General features: G+C 39.9%; 1 protein-coding gene across 2 annotated transcripts in view; it reads right to left on the minus strand.

The window, feature by feature from the left end:
* Positions 1 to 20,188, minus strand: part of LOC114031490 (radial spoke head protein 3 homolog B-like) — an 80,770-nt gene extending 60,582 nt beyond the window's left edge. Inside the window, exons 1-2 of one of the 2 annotated variants that reach the window (XM_027846583.1) lie at positions 19,994 to 20,188; positions 10,720 to 10,807 (exon numbers count right to left, since the gene is read on the minus strand). In XM_027846583.1, coding sequence (XP_027702384.1) covers positions 10,720 to 10,807; positions 19,994 to 20,109 — 204 coding nt within the window. In that variant the 5' untranslated portion in view covers positions 20,110 to 20,188. Of the gene's footprint in view, positions 1 to 1,346; positions 1,557 to 10,719; positions 10,808 to 19,993 lie in introns of those variants that run through there. The other variant, XM_027846584.1, reaches the window with a different exon arrangement.
* Positions 20,189 to 21,368: the final 1,180 nt, after the last annotated feature.

The raw sequence follows: 21,368 nt of genomic DNA on the forward strand, positions 1-21,368 counted from the left end.
CAAGTAATCTCTTCAGATCTGGTTTTCTTTCTAAAAGTGCTCCAAATACCGCTTTATTACTGAATGCCCATCTTTTCTTCATATAGTTAAGCTCAGATTTTCAGGGCAAGTCACTCTGGGCAGCATCCATTGCTCTTTGGAACACATTATTCCATTCTTGAGTTTTCTGCTGGATGCAAGAATAGTCTCGTGTTATTCTAATTTCCTTTCCTCTGTATTTGAAGGTCTTTCTGCTGGTTACCTGAAGAATTTTTTGTTTCTAAATTGAATTATTAAATTTGAGCACTATGCATCTTGGAGTTTAGCACCTTGGGTTTTTTTCTGGAGGTGATCTATTCATTCTTTCAAAAGGTACTGCTTTTTTCTGTATTCAGAAGTTCTGGGGAGTTTTCTTGCATTATGGTGTTTGAGTTTTTTGACTTGTCTTACTGTTCTAGGAGACATAGACTCCTTAGTTTTTGGGTTTTTTTTGTCCATCTTGTCTTCCAGATCAATATGCTTTCCTTGAATAGGGAACATGTTTTCTTTAATGTTACTATTTTTGTTTTTCTTCTTCTAGATTTTCCTTCACTTCTGTGTATTTGAATCCCAATAAGTTGGGCTCTCTTTTGTTTCTTCAGTAAGACTTGCCATGGCAGATTCCAGTTTTTCTATTCTTCTCATTATTTTTGTTATGCAAGCCATAAATCCTACTCTCATTCTCATTTCTCTTTTTTTCCCTGAGGCAATGAGGTAAAGTGACTTGCCCAGGGTCACAGAGCTAGTGTCAAGTGTCTGAGGCCAGATTTGAACTCAAGTCTTCCTGAATCCAGGGCCGGTACTCTATCCACTGCGCCATTTAGCTGCCCCCTCATTTCTCTTTTTAAACCACTTAGGAACAGTGTTGTCATTCCACATTCTCAAATTCTACAGGATCTTCTGTGTTTTCAAATGTTCAATAATTTTTTTTCTGTTTTACTGTATTTATTCATAGAGCCTGAACTCATTTACTAAATATGGAGTCCATATTTACTTCTGCTATTAATAATTCCTTTTGTTGATTTATGTCTATGCTAGAGGTCTTCTGAGTTTTCAGCCTCTTAAGAATCTCGGTAATTTCACTGTTTCCTTTCCCTTATTTTCCCTTACTGTTCATTTTCTGACTCTCTCCCCTCTGATGGTGGTTTCCTTGGGGGTTGGATCTCAAAGTGTCTCAGTCTCCTCCCATACTGGGCAACTCAAAGTTCATCAGCCTAGGACTCTGCCCCAAGTTACTTTTAGGGGGACAGAACTGGCTCTTTTCCTTAGGCTTAGTGGAGTACCACCTACTCCTATGCAGCCCCGGGTTCCCTCTGTTTCTCAGTTACCTGCCCAGGCAGTTGAGCACTGCTATGCTGTGGGGTTGATTTCTGTCCTTTGTAGTTTGGATCTTGGAGGTTCTGAGAGGAGCAGGGGATGGGTTCAGGTGTGGGGTTGAGCTCTATTTCAAGCATAGATGTGTACTGTCTGGTCCCTCTGTTCCTCTCACTCTCCTGTAGCGATCTTTTTCAGTACAGAGTGCTATCAGGATGCAGGCTGCTGGGGCCTCGGCAAGTTTCTGCAGTTTGGCACTTGGATCTCCATGGCACTGGAAAGAAGGCAAGAATGGGTTGTGTTTTGTTACAAGTCCATGGATCCAGTTGGCTAATGCAACCTCACTGCATGGTGGGTGGTAGGGGAGGGGATGCTAATTGAACTCAAGGTAGACACTTGTTCATGATTACTTTTTTTAACTTTCTTTTTGATTCTTAGTATCTTAGACCATGGAAGCAGTTGAAATTACTTTATCTTTGTCATATAATTTCTGTTTTGGAAAGGTATGAGAGGTTGTGAGGATCAGAGAAAATGTCTAAATCTCCATCTTGGTCATCATGTAACCTGGAAGTCCTCTTCTTTACCTTCTATTGTCTTACTGCTATAGCAATAGTACTACTGCACTTCCCTGGACACAACAAAATCTGGAGTATTGTGCTCATTTCTTGGTGCCACATTTTAAGAAGGCTATAAATTGGAGAATATTCACAGTAGTTGACCAGGATAATGAAGTGTCTTATCTGAGAATTTAATCTAAAATAGAGGGATATTAGCCTGTAGAAGAGGTAGCTGTCCTCAAGTATTTGAAGGACTGTCTTGCAGAAGATGTATCAGACTTGTTCTGTTCAGCAGAATGGGGAGCAATGTATGAAAGTTAGATGCAGATTTAAGCTTGATGTAAAGAAAAACTTCCTAAAACTTCCAAATAATTGGAGATATCCAAAACTGGAATGGACTGCTTTGAGAGGTAGAGAGCTCCCCCATCTCTGAAGTCTTTTTTTTTTTTTAATGAACTTAATAAACATAACAAATATAAATGTTTCAATATACAAAGAACAGAAACAGACTATATAAACTGTCAACTTCTATTATATACTGTTTTTTCAAATGCATATTAAATTTAAAGCAACAGTAACAAAAGTACCCTGCTTATCTGCATCTCTATATATGTATGTTTATAGATATATGTCTATATCCATATGTAATATAAAATCTCCTTCTAACTACTGCCATCGAAATCATTTTAGAGTTGCCAACAAGTAATTATGTCTTGATAGATTAATGCACAACAATGTAATGATCACAAATGACATTTTTATTTCTATCAATAGCTCCTTTTTTCCTAATGATTTATTTTAAAAAGCAGATTTTTTGTGTATTTCTTATGTTTTTAAAATTGATTACTTAAATTTTTTTTTACTGAATTTCTTGGCCTTCCTAAGTACATAAATCATGGTCCTCTGATAGAGAAATACTTAACTCATGAGTCTTAGATATAGAAATAAAGCATGAAAAAGAAATTAAAGCAATAAACACTAATATTTCTAAAACTCTCAAATTGTAGTGGTGACAGGTGGCAGCGCTGACAATCATCTTTATACCTATTTTTAGTGAGAATGTCTCTCACTGTCTTTACTGTCAACGTTCTTCACTTAAGACACTTTTTGCGCTACAGAAAAAATCTTCCTATTCCTATACTTTTTGTTTATATTTTTAGGATCAGACTGTGTTTTCATTGGTATTAGGGAACAACTGAGGAAACTCCTACCAAAGCAGAAGACGGCCTGCCCCCCAACTTTTAGCAGAGTTGCTTAGGGCACCAAGAGGTTAGGTGACCTGTCTAGGGGGCACAAAGTCATTATCAAAGGTAGATTTTAGGGGCAACTAGGTGGCACAATGGATAGAACACCAGACCTGAAGTCGGGAGGACCTGAGCTCAAATCCGGTCTCAGACCAGACACTTGACACTTACTAGCTGTGTGACCCTGGGCAAGTCACTTAACCCCAAATGCCTCGCCAGGAAAAAAAAAAAAAAAGGTAGATTTTGAACCTAGGCCATCTTGATTCTGAGGCCTGCTCTTTATTTACTATGCATGCTGTCTTTCTTTTCTTCATTTTTTGTTGTATTTTTGGACCTAAATGGATGATGCATGTTATTAAAGGCCTCCTCAAATGAAATAATATCTGTAAAGAGATCAAATGAGGCAACAACTGTAAAGCACTTAGCACAGTGCCTGGCACATACTAGGTACTTAAATATTTATTCCTTCCCTTTCCCCTCCTTGCCAATGATGGAATCCTAATAAAGCTGCCCCTAGCCCCAATATTCTAACTTCCTTATGGCCTCACTGAACAGGAGGCGTTTCCTGATTTAACCACACAATGTGGCTTTAACCACACCATAGGCCGCCAGACTCAACCACAGGCCTCAATGAACAACAGGCCCACTGCCCCTACCTAGCGACTGCCCCCCCAACCCTGTCTCAATATCCTAACTTCCTGATATGTGCTTCGCTAGAACAGCAGGTATGTCCATGAAGTCATGCCGTAATAGGGCAGCAGGTGTGTCCATGTGATGGAATGCCAGCCACTGCCTCTAGCTAGCCACTGCCCCCAGAACCATTTCTCTTATTTCTCACAGAAACAGCAGGTATGTCCATGCACTCAACCACAACCATACCCATCTAGTCTTAGACAGGACCACAATACTCAGCCAATCAGAAAACAGCACCACCAGGATGTTCGAGCAGGATATGGACCCCAAAACAATAGAAGGGACTTTCCCCAAGTAGGCACCTGTGCAGTAACAGTAAAGAATTGACCTAGAGTAAACTTATGATGTAGAGAGCCTTATTATAATATCATTATCATATATTGATCCCCCCTTTTCTGCATGCATTATGGGTAATCACATGCACAGTTCCATCGAGGCTAGGGCCCCTCCTGTTACCTAATCCCTTGACAACACCCTACTGCCTTTTTAATATTCATAATTTCTGTTGTATAATGATGATGAGCATCATTACACTATAAAATGCCCACCTTGTCTCACTAAGTTGCTGGTGTCTCTTGGAACCCAGCCTGCTTCTGAGGGGCGTCATTCTCAATAAATGTTTTTGCTTGGATTGGCGATAGTCTGAGTCTATAAATTCATTCAAGACAACTCTCACAACACACTATGCAACCACAACACCTACATCTACTGGTACAATCTCATGATTTTTATAGATATGAATTATATATACTATTTGTTTAATCTCAAGTAATTCTTTCATTCCTGGTAATTTGTCCTTCCTGGATCATAATAATTTTTTTAAATATAGAAATCCATTCTGTTTGCAATTTTCTATTTAATATTTTTGCTTTGACAGTCATTAATGTTATACTGAATATTTGACTTGCTTTTCATTGTTACATGTCAATTATTTTTGAACATTAAACTATTTGTATAAAAAATATTATATTGACCTGTATTTTTCTTTTAATACCTTCTCTCTTCCAGGTTTCAAGGTCACATTTTCCTCACAGAAGAAAAGATAAAGTAGGCTAGTGCTTATATAGCTGAAGGAAGTCTTTATAAAGGCCTGGAAGAATTCACTTATGAATTAGTTCAGTCTTTTTGAATTTTTACTTTACAATTCCTTTACTGGCTTATCTAATTTCTCATTTTTGAAACTGATCTATTCGTAATTTCCTATTTTGAGACTTTGGCTATTTTATGTTTTTGGAATGATTTATCCATTTCTTTGAAATTCTTAATTTTATCAGCATAAAGCTATTACAGTAATCTGTTTATAGCACTAGTCTGATAGTTTTTCCTCAAGGCAGAATTTGACACCACTGACTATCCTTCTTTTAGTAATTTCAGACAGTGGAAAGAGCAGTGGACTTGGAGTCAGGAAAGACTAGGTTTGAATCCTGGTCCAGAAATTTACTGAGTAACCCACAAGTAATAAACATCCTTCCCTCTTAAACCTATTTCTTTCTGTTCCTTCCATCTCTTGGCACTCATTCGCTATGGGTGGCAGTCTCCAACATCCTTTCCAGTATTGGCTACACTTTCTCTATAAGCTGGAGGGGGTAAAAGTGGGGTTGAGGGGATGGGGAAGGAGTTCGAAAATGTGCTGCTCCTTTTGCAAACTCCAGACTATCCCCCTATGGAGACAATTTTGTGACCTCTCTTTCCTTGAGAATCATCCTTTCTTGCTCCCTCTGTGCTCTGTAGGAATAATTCAGTACCAGATCTGTCACTTTCTTTTGGCAGTACCTAATTTGTAATCCTGACCTTCTCCTGCTAATGCACCATTCTTGCTCCCCCAATACTTCAAAAACAGATGGAAAAATTATTAGCCTCTTGACCACCTCTATTATGGAATCCTGACCAATGTGTTCCTGACTCTCCCTCTTCTGTCTCCACCTGGGAATAGTTTCTTTATATGATCCAGCTACCAACAATACAGATTTAATAATGGAGATTTCCCCCATGAAATATTATTCACTTCTATGTCTTTTGCTTCTTAGATTCTTTAGCCTTTGATACTTTCTTTGCTTTCTTGAAGTCTCTCAGAAAATCAAACAAACAAAAATATACAACTCAGGGCCTTCTTCAAGTCTAGCCACATTTTTTAGTCTGTTATCTGAAAGCACTTAACTTTCTTCTGTCTGATCAATTTATATGTTGAATCTCTGCATACCTGTGTTTTTTTGAAGAGATGATTAGAGTTCTTTCCTTCTGCTGAATGCACAATGATTTTTTTTAATCACTGGATGACATATTTAGAGCTCGAAGGAACCTTGGAAGCCATCTAGCCCAACTCTTTGATTTTCAGGGGCTTTTTACCAAGACATGCTCTCCTCTCTAGATGTCTGTGACACTGATCTTTCTTGGTTCTTCTCCCAATCCAACTGTTTCTCAGTATCCTTTGCTGGCTCTTCATTCATGTCATGACCACTAACTGTGGGTTTCCCTCAAAGGTCTGTCCTGGACCCTTTTTTCTTCTCATACTAACTGGTTTGATGACCTTATCAGCTCCAGTGGGCTCAATTATTGTGTCTATGTAAAATGATTTCCATATCTATATGATCAGCCCTAGTCTCTCTCCCAAGTTTGAATCATCAACTGCCTACCAGACCTTTTGAACTGGATGTCCTATAGACATTTCAAACTCATTATGTAGAAAACAGAAGTCATCATCTTCCTCCTCCACCCAAACTCTCTCCCCTCTACTCAACTTTCTATGACTGCTGAGTATGCCACTGTTGTGAGTATCCCCATTCTTTCAGTCACTCAGCTTCACTTCAGAATCATCTTTGACTCCTCAACTATCACCCCACCTATACAATCCATTGCCAAATTTCCTATACTCTTCTCTAAATCCTCTTCTTTGCATTCAAACAGCCACCACTCTAGTTCAAGTCCTTAGCATCTCCCATCTCCCACACTTGAATTACTGTAACAGTCTTTTTCAGTGGCAGTCTGCTAAATTTTATTTTATATTTTATATATTTATATAATTTATATATCTTTTATTATGAACTTAAATACCAAAAAAAAAAGCATTTCCACAAGTAGCAGAAGACAAAAAGAGGATTCTAAATAAAACCATGAATCTCCATTTCAAACCTCTTGTTTTTCCCAAAAAGTATATAATAAATTCTTCATGTTACTTTCAGTATTGTCGTGTTTATCTGTGGTTCCTTCGGTTCTCTTCTGTGCCTTTAAAAATGTTTTAATGGGCCTCTTTTTTGGGATATCACTAACTCTTTTCTTACCCCCTCCTCTGCATCCCCAATTAACCAAAAGAAAGAAAGGAGGAAAAAAAAACAACCCTTGGAACAATTAAGCATATTCAAACAAAATAATGATAGCTAGCATTTATATGGTGAGTTAAGATTTGAAAAGCACTTGACATGTTATCTTATTTTATCCTCACAATACTGTGAGGTACTATTATCCTCATTTTGCAGATGAGGAAATGGTGGTACAGTTTAGGTGACTAGCCCAGGTCATACAGCTAAAGTGTCTATGGCAAAATTGGCACTCAGGTCTTTATGACTCCAAGTTCAGTGCTCTAGGAACCACTCTACCCAGCTGCCTCGGTCTGTTTCTGCACCTTGTGCCCTTCACACCTCTGCCAACAAGTGAGTAACATGTTTCACCATAGATTCTCTGAAAACATGGCTGATCAGTTCTTAAGTCTTTCAAAGATGTTTTTCTCTATGTTGTTGTCTTTGTATAAACTTATCTTGGTTCTGCTCACTTCACTTTACATCAATTCAAACTACCATGGTCTCTTGCATCATTTCTTATGGTGAGATAATATTCCATTATGTCCATATACCACAGTTTATGTAGCCATTCCCCGATTGTCTAAAAGGTGATCTAAGGCAACCTAACCTCCTGAGATCCTAGTTCTTTGCTGTTTTTTTTTCCCTTTAGGATAATTAAGTTTGTTTTGCTTGTGACTCTTTTCTCCTTGATATTATCCTCCCTCTTAAACACCCCATCTGTTTTCCTGTTGAGTTTATTGCATTCTTTTACCAAACTGTCTGTTGTACATACATGTGTTTTCAATCCTCCTGATGTCCACTCTCCCTCTTCTTTCACGTTTGTATGTTCTTTTCTCACACTCCAAATATGAGACGTTCACATATTTAACGAGAACCCTTTCATTTTCCTTTCTATACTAGCATACACCTCTTTTTACTCTCTCTTTTCTTTCTCCTCTTAAACTCTCAGAACAGAACCAATACCCCATCAGAACCTCTGTTTTTCTTTTTTTATTTCCCTTGATACCCTTTTGAAGATACCAAGGCTCTGAAGGAACACTTGTTTCTTTTCTCCCCCTCCCCATTAGAATGTTAGTACTACATCCTCACACAGCTTCCTTCAGTTGCTCAAATGAATTTGCCTTTCTAGGTTTTTCTGGATTTGTGTCTGTGCTTTAGGCTCCTCCTCAGCTCAGGACTTTTCATCACAAATGCTTGAAAATCTTCTCTTCCATTAAAGGTAACACAACAGCCTTCTACCTGATCTTCCAGGCTCGATTCTCTCACCACTCCAACTCATCAGCCATGCCTGCTGCCAAAATGATTTTCTTAATGTACAGGTCTGAACACATCTGACCCCCTGCGTGATGAACTCCATGGCTACTTATTACCTCCAATGCTCTAATGCCAGGCTTTGGTGGTTCTCTACATCCTGGCCCCTTCTGATCTTTCAAGCTTGTTTACACTTTTAGCCCCTCCCCCCACCCTCTACACACACACACACACACACACACACACACACACACACACACACACACACACACACACGCACCCCCTCTTCCCATTCAGTAACACTGACTTCCTTGTTCCTCACAAAGGCTACCCCATCTTGTTTTGGTACTTCATACCTGGAATGCTTTTCATTTCACCTCCACCTCTTAGTTTCTATGGCTCCTAAGCCTCAGATCAAATCCTGACTTTTTCAGGAGGCCTTTCCCTGGCTCTTCAGCTGCTAATGTTTTCATCTCTGAGATCAACTTTCATCTAGTCTGTATCTTACATGTACTTAATTATTTACCTGCTGCCCCTCCCATTAGAATATGAGGTCCTTGCAGGCAGGGATGGTTTCTGCCTTTCTTGGTCTACCTAGTAGTCAATACATAATAAAGCACTTAATAAATGTCTGGATTGACTGACTCTGTAAGTCATATAAGCTGAGCCTCAGCTTCTTCATCTGTAAAATGGGGAGAATACTACCTGCATAAGATTTATTACGAAAGCATTCTCTAAAACAATGCAACTAAACAAAATGGAGTTATTTTTATTTTACTTCCAACTTAACATTTTACTTTGTTTTGAATCTCTATGTGCTATATATTATTTTAAGGGGCCCATGACAGGCCCTATGTCTTCATTCCACTACTAAACAGACTATAAGCTCCATGAGAGCAGAAACTAAGCCTTATTTCAATTTTGAATCTCCTCTAGGGCTTAAACAGTAATAATTTGGCAAACTTCTCCTTAATCCTTCTCACACATCTTAAAAGAAGGTTTTGCCCTTGGTTATCTTTTCTCTTTCTATACTCTCTCCTTTGGCAATTTCATTACCTCCAATGGCTTCAATTATCACATCTATGCAGATGATTTAAAATGATATGTTGTTTTTTTTTTTTTTGTGGCTAGGCAATGGGGTTAAGTGACTTGCCCAGGGTCACACAGCTAGTAAGTATCAAGTGTCTGAAGCTGGATTTGAACTCTGGTCCTCCTGACTCCAAGGCCAGAGCTCTATTCACTGCACCACCTAGCTGCCCCTAAAATGATATGTTTTACAGAAAAGAAATGGCTCTTACAGTGGAAGAGAAACAGGGGAAGGTGAGAGAGAATGAGTGAATCTTATTCTTATAGGATTTGACTTAAGGAGGGAATAACATACAGACTCAACTGGGTATGAAAATCTGTCTTACCCTACAGGAAAATAGGGGGAGAAGGGGACAAGGGAGCAGGGAAATGATAGACAGGAGGGCCGACTGGGAAAGGGGGTAATCAGAAGCAAACACTTCTGAGGAGGGACAGGGTCAAAAGAAAGAATAAAATAAATGGGGGGCGGGATAGGATTAAGGGAAATAGAGTTAGTTTTTCACAACATGACTATTATGGAAGTGTTTTGCATAACTGCACAAGTATAGCCTATATTGAGTTGCTTGCCTTTTCAATGAGGGTGGGTGGGGAGGGAGGAAGGGAGAAAATTTGGAACCCAAAATTTTAAAAACATGCAACTGAGAAATAAGAAATACAGGAAACGGGGGACAGAAATCTATCCTGCCCTACAGGAAAATAGAAGGGGAAAGCGGGGAGAGAGAGCAGGGAAAGCAGACTAGGGGAAGGGGTATTCAGAATGCATGCCATCTTGGGGTGGGGGGAGGGGTAAGGGGTGAAAATTTGGAACTCAAAATCTTGTGGAAGTAAATGTTGAAAACTAAAAATAAATAAATTATAAGTAAGTAAGTAACTAAATAAATAAATAAATAGGGAAAAAAATGATATGTTACAATCTAAAATGAATAAATTTAGGCATGGATAAATTATCAAAAATATATACAATAAAAATGTAAATTTTTACTAATCTTTGGGGGGGAACCTATGTCTAATAATGCTACATTACACAGGTTCAGTTGAGGAACTATACCTGTTTCAGAAAATCCTATAATATTTTAAATTTATTTTTGGTATAAGAAATATAAAATATCATAAATAAGTGGTTAATTTATATACTTCTATTTCTTGAATGATTGGTAATATTTTATTTGTCATGGCAACAAATAATATATTACTGTTAAATACTTACTTATTTTCAAAGGACAATAATGTTAGATCATCCAAAATTCGAAGTGTACTTACCGGTGGAAATGAATGTAGAGCATAAGTGTTGCCTCGTATAACCCTTCTGTCGTACATAATGTTTCCATAGCGAATAGGTTCTTCTTCTCTAGAAAATGTCAAATTTAAAATGACCACTAATTATTAACTCTGTTTTTTGTAAAGTTGAATTAAGTATTGATAGCATTTATTCCAGGATAAATACTTTAAAAGAATACTTTTCTTACAATATAGTCTGTATGTGAAAACTGATCCACTTAAAAATAGAGCCTGCTAGACATTAGTGATAAATTGCTTCATTCGGGGATTTGAAACAAATTAATAAAAGAACCACTGTTATGTTTAATAAATAAATTAGTAAAATATTCTCACTGTTGTTCGGTATTTTGGGTTTTTTTTTAAATGAATCTGATAATCTACTGTCAACTCAGTCTACTGTGTATATTAAAAATTAATTTTTAAAAAAATGTGCTAAATCACTAAAATTCAATTCTGACATATCATTGAAAAACAGAGGTAAATGCTTTGAGCCTTCTCAAAGACAGAATAAAATATCTAGTAGGTCTTAGTAAGCTGAAAAGGCTTTGTGTATGGGCCCAGTGACAATGCCTGTCTCTCATTTAACTCCACAAATATGTCTTCATCACATGTATGTACAAGAAAGCCTTGTGTACTACATGCTACAGAAATAAAAGAAAAAAAATAAGCAATTTCTACCCCTAAAGAACTTATCTACAAATGGGATATAAGACACATACAAATAAATACATGATTCCAAATTCTAAATGCAAAAAGGCCCATCACCAGACAATTAGCCACCAAATAGTAATTTTTTTTTTTTTGGCTAGCCAATAGGATTAAGTGACTTGCCCAGGGTCACACTGCTAGTAAGTGTTATGTGTCTGAGGCTGGATTTGAACTCAGGTCCTCCTAAATCCAGGGCCCGTGCTGTATCCACTGCGCCACCTAGCTGCCCCTCCAAATAGTAATTTTTCGTAAAGACCATTCTTCAGATAAAAATATAACACACCCCTCAGCCATTTACAGCTCTTCTCTGCTTCTGAAGTGGCAGTGTCAGAATGCTAAGGATCCATAATCTTCAGACTACCCACTAACATTAATTTAACTGTTAAACTAACTTTGGAACCATCTCATCTGGACTCTCCACCCTCCTTCCCCCTTTACCCAAACTCAAGGCTGGCACATTCTATCTCCACAACTCCACTGTTTGCTTCTGTCTTCTTTCTCTCTACTCACAGAGCCATTAATTATTCCTAGGTTCAAGTCATTATCACCTCCTACCTGTAACAGCCTCCTAAATAAATGGTCTTCCTGCTCTTACAATCTCATCCCTTTACAATGCATATCCTTTATACAGCTACCAAAATAATTTTCCTGAGGCATAGATCTGACCAGATGATTCCATACTGGCACTAGGATAAGATATAAATCAGATGCATTTCAAGGTACTGATTATCAAGGGACAAATTTTGCCACTTTCTACTGTATGACCTTGGGCAAGATACTTAATCTAAGTCTCATTTTCACCACGTGTAAAATTAAGGGGTTGGACTAAATGACCTCTAAGGGTCTGGAGTCTAAGGCCTGGAGTCAGGAAGACTCATCTTCCTGAATTCAAATCTGGCCTCAGACACTTACTAGCTCTGTGACCCTGGGCAAGTCACTTAATCCCATTTGCTTCAGTTCTCTCATCTGTAAAGTGAGCTAGAGAAGGAAATGGTAAATCACTCTAGTATCTTTGCCAAGAAAATCCCAAATGGGGCCATGAAAAGTTGGTCACAACTGAAATGACTGAACAAAAACAAGGTCCTTTTCAGCTCTAAATCTATTATCCTGTAAGCACCACCTAAAATCTGGAAGAGAAGACCATTATTACACCTTTGCTTTCCAGGATGATCACACTAAGAGCCCAAGCTGAAAGAAAAGGGGATAAGCTGTATAAGAAGAAGTTTTATGGAATGTCTCATACTAAGCCAACCACCCAAAAATCATCCATCAGTGGTAAAGCACCCAGGAAGCATCCATACCTTCTTGTCGATGTCTTCCTGCAAATCTCCCACATGTCTACTCAATATGCTATGGAACTTTCTCTAGATCTCTTGACATTGTGTGGGTACCACAGAAGCAAACAGGTCATACAATTCTTTGGTAATATCTTTTAACTTCTGCTCAGGTTTTCTTTAGTAATATGTTGTCTATTCATAAGCAGAAGACAACTTGCTATGAAAACTACCCTTCTAGCATATGGTGCATGGAATTGCTCGTGCCTTCAAAATGGATACATCCTTTTAGACATGCTTTGCAGAAAGCTATGTTGACCTGTTTGAGGACACCAATCTGTGTGGAATCCATGCCAAAAAGGGTCACATCAGTCCAAAAGATACACTGCTACCTCACCAAGACGGAGAACATGCTTAAATTCTATTATGATGGGAAACATCATTCTCAAAAGAGAAAAAAATCTTTTGTTACTGGTGGTTCTGAATGTTAGATATGTTTTACCATATGGTTAAAAGTTACCCAGGTATACGCTATGAATGGAAAAACAGAATACAGAATCAGGGATTTACAAGTTTCTTCATTTTCATCTATGTGTGAATTTCTGAACTTTCTTACTTCTGTCAAGGGCACCACCATCTTCCCAGTCACCTAGGCTTACAAGTTATTTTCAACTCTTCATTTACCCCTACAACTTGCTCTCATCACATCAGCTGCCAAGTTTTGTGGATATCTGCATTAGTCAACAAGCATTTTATTAAGTACTTACTTACTCCAGCTATGTGCAGAGATACAAAGAAAAGCAAAAACAGTCTCTGTCCTTAAAGAACTCTTATTTTGAGGGAGAAGGCAAAAGGTAAACTATGTACATACAAAATATATACAGTGTAAACTGATGGTAAACTCAGAAGGAAAGCATGGGGGGGCAGTGGGAGGGAGTAGCTGGGAAAGGCCTCTTGCAGAAGGCTGGATATGATCTGTGAAGAAAGCCGAGGATAGCAGAAAGTGGAGGTGAGAATGAAAAACATTCCAGGAATGAGGGACACTTGGTGAAAAGGTTCAAAGTTGAGAGACAGAGTCACGTAAGAGGAATAAGCAGGCCAGTGTTACTGAAGTACATAACATAACTGATAGCAAATTATAAAAAGATTGAAAATATTGGAAATATTTTAAAGATTTTTGAAAGCCAAAGACAGGATCTTATACCTGATCCTAGAGGCAACAGGAGCTCCTAGAGTTTATTGAGTTGGGGTGGGGGGAGGAGAGGAAGTGGTAGCGTGGTCAGTCCTTTGCTTTAGGAAGATCACTTTGGTAGCTGAGGATGGGCTTGAGGCAAGGAAACCAAGCAGAAGGATATTGTAATAGTCTTGCATCAGGGTTGTGGCTAAGAAGAGAGAAAGGGGTATACATGAGAGATGTTATCAATATAGAAATGACAGGATTTAGCAACAGAATGGATGTATGAGATAAGTGCAAATGAGGACTCCATGATTACACCACAGTGGTGCCATGGACAGTAAGGAAAGCTGGGAAGAGAAAAGATAATCAGTCTGTTTTGGACTTACTGGTATGTCTAGAAGATACTCAGTTTGAACTATCTCATAATAGTGTACTATTGGTGATTAGAAATTAGGAGAGAGATTAGGGCTATTGATCTAGAAATCATGGGCTTAGAGATGACCGTTGAACCTAAGGGAGTTGATGAGATCACCAAGTGTTAGTGTAGAGAACAGTGCCCCAGAACAGACCCTTAAGGGGCACTCACAATTAGCAGGAGCAAACTGGAGGAAGATCCAGCATAGGGGACCGAGAAGGAGTAGCCAGACAAGTAGGAGGAAAACCAGAAGATGGCATCGTCTTGAAAGCCTAGAAAGGAGACAGTACCCAAGAGAAGAGAGTGATCAACAGTGTCAAGAAGATCGAGGTTTGAGAAAAGGACATTAGTTTTGGCAATTAAGAGATCACTGGTAATTTTTGTGAGAGCAGTTTCAGTTGAATGATGAAGTTGGAAGCCAGAATGTAGAGGGTTTAGAAGACAGAGGAGAGGAAGTGGGGAAATAAATTGTAGACCATTTTTTCAAGTAATTTAGCCACATTCTATTATCTCCATTCACAAAGTCATCAGGCCCTTATCACCTATGACGATTGCATTAGTCACCTACTTGGTCTCCCTGATTCAAGCCTCTCTCCTCTCCAATCCTAGCTCCACACCATATATGTCTAACATTACTGGTCTTGTCAAAAAACTCTACTGGATCCTCAGTTACCTCTAGAATCAACTACAAGCTCCTCTGCTTGGAATTTAAAGCTCTTTACAACTTTTATTCAACTAACCTTTCCAGGTTTATCATAAATTACTCCCCTTCACACACTCTACAATCCAATCAAACCAGTGATTTTTCTTCTTTCTGCTGTTGCTCAGACATGACAACCCCATTTTCCATCTCTATGCCCTTGCAGAGGCTGGCTGTCTCCAATGCCTGGGATGTACATCCTCTTCACTTCTGCCTCTTAGAATCTCTAGCTTCTTTCAAAGCATGGCTCAAGCACTACCTTGTAAATGAGACCTTTCCTCATCATGGGCCAGCTTAGTGCCTTCCCCTGCCAAAGAGGCCTTTAATGTACTCACATCACATAGCCTTCAACAAGCACGTTTATTAAGTCACAACTATGTGCTGGGCACTGGGCTAAGTGCTGGGATACAAAGGCAAAACTCAAATAGTCCCATATGCCAAGGAGGTGTTTTTACACTGTCTCCCCTCTAAAACCCAAACTCCTTAAGGGCAGGAACTGTTTCATTTTTGTCTTTATCGATACCCCTTTCACCTACCTTAAATAGAGTGCCTTAAACGGTGTCTTGGAATACAGTATGAATTTAATAAATGCTTGTTGGTTGAATATAGAACTACATTTGGGTACAATTTATGAATGAATATTCATAGATCTATTTTCACTAAAAAACAGGCTTATTTAAAAATTTAGACTACAGATTTCTTAGAGTAGGGATTCTTTTTTTTTTTGTGTGGTTAGGTAATGGGGTTAAGTGACTTGCTCAGGGTCACACAACTAGTAAACATTTTTATGTCTCTGTGGCCAGATCTGAACTCATGTCCTCCTGAGCCCAAGGCTGGTACTCTATCCACTGTGCCATCTAGCTGCCTCCTAAAGTAGGGATTCTTAATGTGGGGTTCATGAATTTGTTTTTGTTTTTTTCTAATCCTAATAATTGTATTTCAATATAATTGGCTTCCTTTGTTATCCCATGTATTTTACTTTAAAAATTTAAAACATTTTTCTAAGAAGGAGTCCAGTCAACAAGTCAACAAGCATTAATCAGGTGCTAATTATGTCTCAGGCACTGAGCTAAGGACTACTAATACAAAGAATGGCAAAAACTGTGCCTGCTCACAAGTCAGTAAGTCAGTCCATAAACATTTATTAAGCACCTGCTATGTTCTAGGGAACTGGGCTAAGCCCTTTTCAAATATTATCTCATTTGATCCTCACAACAACCCCGGGAGGTAGGTGCTGTTCTTATCCCCATTTTACAGATGAGGGAATTGAGGCAAACAGAAGTTAAGTGACTTACCCAGGGTTAAACGGATAGTAAGCATCTGAGGCAGGGTTTGAACTTGTGTCTTCCTGACACCAGACCCAGGGCTCCAACCACTACTCTACCTAGCTGCCTCAATACTTACAGGGGAGTAAAATACAAGAAGACTATAAAAGTAGGAAGGACAAGATTATGTAGGGCTTTAAAAGCCAAAGAGAGGACTTTGCATTTGTTCCTGGAGATAATAGGGAGACACTGGAATTTACTGACCAGGAGGGGTAACGGTTAATCACCCTCTCTGACACTGAAAGAGTTATAGGAAGATCAATCTAACAGAAGAATGGAGGCTGGAGTGAGGAGAAACTCAGGTCAGGGAGATGGAGCAGCAGACTGTTGCAGTAGTCCTGGCATGAAGGAATGAAAGCCTGTACCAGCGCAGTGTGAGAGGAAAGAAGAGGGTGTATATGAGAGATATAACCAAGGTAGAATGGACAGGACTTGGCAATGGATTAGATATTTTGGAGTAGGGGGAACAGAGATGAGAGACAGTGAGGAGTCATACCTAGGTTAAGATCTCTAGTGTTAGGAGTGTTCTTTTCTTAGGGCCAAAATACTGAATTCTGGTACAGTTGGCAGCTCTTGCATCACCAGTGGACTTTGATTTCCTTCCCTATAAAGTGAGGCTAGATGAGATTACCTCTAAAGTTCCCTTCAGCTCAAAATCTAAATTCCAAAGACATCCTGCTGCTTATTTCAAAGAGCAGAAACACCAGACCAGACAAATAAACCTTCCCAAACAAAGATGCCCCACCTTAAGAAAACCTAGAGATAAATATTTGAAAGAACAGATACTATGCCTATCACAAAAAGATTCAGTGTTTCTAAAACACTCATAACTCTCAAAACTAGTTAACTCCGGAAATTCCATCTTGCCTTTTAAACACTTGGTTTTCTGACCAACATCTCAACTGTGTCTAAAGTCAAGCTTTGCCCCCTAATCATACACTCCTTTCTGACTTCGTTATTGTTGCCCCAAGTCTTTCCCCCATTCCAATTCAGGTCTGACCATATCACCTTCTTACTTTATAAATTCCAGTGGTTCCCCATTACGTCTAGGATCCAATGTAAAATCTTGCTGCTGTTCACAGCCAACTCGCCCTCTACCTTTCCAGTCTTCTTCCATCTTACTCCTCTTCACATACTTTGATCCAGTGACACTGACCTCCTTGCTATTCCTCATACAACACACTCTGTCTCTATACCCTTGGCATTTTCACTGGCTGTCCTCCATTCTTGAAATTTTCTCCCTCCTCATCTCTGCTCTTCCCTTCCCTGGTTCTCTGAGCCTCAGCTCAAGTCCCACTTTTTGCAAGAAGCCTTTTCCCACACCCCTTACTGCAAGCACCTTACCCTCTGTTGATTATCTCCATAAATTCTGTTTGTACACAGTTGTTTGCATGGTCTCTCCCATTAGACTTAGCTCCTTAAGAATAATCAATCAATAAACATTAATTAAGGGGCAGCTAGGTGGCCTAGTAGAGTTCTGGACTTGGAGTCAGGAAGACTCATCTTCCTGAGTTCAAATCTGGCCTCAGACACCTACTAGCTGTGTGACCCTGGGCAAGTCACTTCACCCTGTTTGCTTCATCAGTAAAATGAGCTGGAGAAGGAAATGGCAAACCACTCCAATATCTTTGCCAAGAAAATCCCAAATGTGCTCACAAGAAGTCTGACAGACTGTAATGACTCAACAACAAAAATTAATTAAACATCTACTATTTGCCAGGCCCTGTGCTAAGGGCTGGGTACACAAAAAAGAAGGAAAAGACAGTCCCTTCCCTCAAAGAGTTTACAATGTCATGGGGGTGATGACAGGCAAGCAAATACATATAAAGCAAACTATATAAAGGATAAATAGGAAATAAATGAAAGAGGGAAGGCACTGGAATTAAGAGAAGTAGGGGAAGGCTTCCCATAGAAGGTGGAATTTTATTTGGGACTTTAAGGGACTTTAAAGGAGGTCAGTAGTTGCAGTAGAGGAGGGAGAGCATTGCAGATGTGAGGGACAGCCAGAGAAAATGTCTCCTGCCCAGAGATAAAATGTCTTGTGCATGAAAAAGCCAGGAAGCCAGTGTCACTGGATCAAAGATTACGTGGTAGGGACTATGGTGCAAGAAAGCTGGAAAGGTAGGAGGGGGCTGGGGCTTGACACAGCACCTGGCATACAATACGCACTTAAAAAAATGATATTTGACTGACTTTTGCATTTACTTACACGTATATATGTAACCAAGTTTCTCCCATTGATTGTAAACTCCTTGAGGTCAGGGACTGTTTTGTTTTTGTCTTTGTATCTCCAGTTCCCAGAACAGTGCCTGACATCTACCTAGTAGGCTACTCTCTCAATTCAGCAGTATAACCAACTTTACTCTTACTTCCTCTTCACATATTCCAAGTTTTTGACAAACTGAACAATGCTCCAAGTTTCCTCATTACCATTCTGCCTGCTCTTATCTCTTTGGCTCAAACCAGTTACCACATTTGGGACAGGGTCACCACCCCCTCAATTTGTCTGCTGATGTTCCCCTGTTCTTTTATGCTCCAACTCAGACCACTTCTTCCTTCTTCAAGGACCTTACTCCAAATTACCCTGGGGAAAATGAATCTCTTCTTTCTTAAATTTTTGCCATGGTCTCTCCTATTATGATAATTTGTATACATGTTGTTTCTCCCTCATTATATCTTATAGGGCCTGGACCTGTGATTTCATGAATGTAGGAAAATACTCTTGCAGGTCAGTACTTTTTTCTGTAATTTAAAGTCTTAAAGAAGGAGTTCTTAATCTGGGGTCTGTGACCTTGGTTTTTAAAAAATATTTTGATAACCATGTTTCAATACAATTGGTTTCTTTGGTAATCCTATGTCTTTTATGAATTTAAAAAAAAAACATTCTGAGAAGGGGTCCACAGGATTTACCAGACTGCCAAAGGGGTTCATGACACAAAGAAGCTAAGAACCTCTGCCTTAGAGTTGTCTTGAACACAAAGAGACCAAGTGGCTTACCCAGGGTTACATAGTTAACATATATTAGAGACTGGCCTTGAACCCTGTCCTCGGTTCTTTTCTTGGTCCCAAGCCCTGGGTTTTATCCCATGCTGCAATAAATAATACTAGGTGGTTTATATAGGGCTAGTCTGCAATTTTCTGGCATTGGATTCCTTGCTGTTCCTCTGACAAGATATTTCATCATCTCCTCACTTTTTGCATTTCCACGGGCTGCCTTGTCTCCTGCACCTGGAACCCTTTCCCTCCTCATTTCCACCTCTTGGCTGCCTTTGAGTCCCAGGTAAAGTTTCATCTACAAATAAGCCTTTCCCAGGCCTCCTTAATCTTAGCGCCTTCCCTCTGAACTATCCTCAATTTATTCCATATATATCTAGTTTGTTTACAGCTGTCTGTATGTTGTCTCTCCATCGGACGGCAAACTCCTCGGGAGCAGGAAGTCTTTTGCATCCCCGACACTTAGCCCAGTGACAGGCACATACAGTAAACGCTTAATAATTGCTTGTTGACTTGCATCCCCTGCCACTCCCCAGGGCCTGGAGCTTCCTAGGTGTTTCTGGAGGAAGCACGTGGAAGGTAGGCGGGGGGGAGGGGGGAGAGGAGGCTGGCTGGGGGCTGGGAGGCAGGGGGAGGCGAAGAGCCGGGGGCTTGGTTACTCACGACGACCCGAAGCACTCCCGGTAGCGGCGGCGCTGGCAGGGCAGGGCTCGGGGCCGGCTGGAGAAGGTGTAGGTGCCGGCGGGTCTGGGGCTGGATTCGGCCACGGTGGAGGTCATTGTGGCGGGGGTAGGCCGCCGACCGGTCGATGGGCTTGACTGGGAAGCAGTAGAAGGCTGTCGATCTGGGCGGCCCCACGAGCTGCAAGTGGTGCCACGAGCAGAAGCTCAGTGGCCACAGAAAGTGGGCCGGACGGAGCGTAAAGAGGCCGGGGCAGGTGGTCGGGGCTCCGCTCCACTCCAGTGACCCTGCGGATGCCGCACAATGCTCACCTGTAGCGACCCGCATGGTTGCTCGGCAACGCAGAGTTCTGTCTTCCGCCCGGTGTCTCCAAGGTAAGCAATCCCGGGAGTCAGGGGAGAGGGGCGGGGCGCCCTACCGCGCGTCACTTCCGGGTGACTTGGCCAACCTTGTTGGTTTTCACTCCAGTCTCCACTCCACGCCTCCGGGGCTTGCGCAGGCGTAGTAAGCAGAGGCCTCGTTCTCATTCTCTCCGGCCACGTGCTAGTGTTCCTGCTCGCTTGCTGTGCTCTCTGCGCTGTCTGCTTCGTCTCTTACGGGAACTTCGTAGGGTTGCCAACATTTCCATTCCTCCCCTCTTTTCCAGTTTCCCCTCTCCCCCACTCTAGCACAAGGTAAACTTGAGAGCAGGGACTTTAATTTTTGTCTTTTTATTTCCATGCATGTCCTTTGAATTTCCAATTAAACTGACACTTATTAAACATGCCATATTCAAAGTACTTAGAGGAGTTTAATAAGTGTTGGTTGAATTGGAAAATGAACTCATCTGTCTGGAACATAAGAGAGTTTAATAAATGTTTGTTGAATTGAAGGCCCTTTCCATGGTCCTATGAGCTCACTTTTTGAACATTGTTGGATAATGATGGAACTTCTGAGAGTGATATCCTTTGTACCACTGGGTTTAGCAAGAAAGTGAGAAGACGAGACTAGAAATATAGATAATACATTACTTCTTTAATTTTTTTACAAGGAAGTTATTTGCCAAAAATGTGAATTTAGAAAAAAAAAATTATGTGTTTAGAATTTATCAAAATCATTATGAATTATCATTCTACATATTATTTAAATAGCAAAGCACCCAGCACGTGATAAGCTCTTAAAAAATGTTTATCTTCTTTTTTTTAAAATACAGTAAAATTGAAGGCCCTCTCCAACTATATTCCAACCTACCTTTCTAGTCTCATGTGACTCTTCTAAACATAAAGCAATATACTAGCCAAAGTGCTTTACTTTTGTTTCCATATTTTTCTCCTCTTCTTTCACATTACTGTGCCTTTACACTCACTGCTCCTCACAA

The sequence above is a fragment of the Vombatus ursinus genome, unplaced genomic scaffold (assembly GCF_900497805.2).
Source record: "Vombatus ursinus unplaced genomic scaffold, bare-nosed wombat genome assembly UNPS02015175.1, whole genome shotgun sequence".
In the NCBI taxonomy this organism is placed as follows: Eukaryota; Metazoa; Chordata; class Mammalia; order Diprotodontia; family Vombatidae; genus Vombatus; species Vombatus ursinus.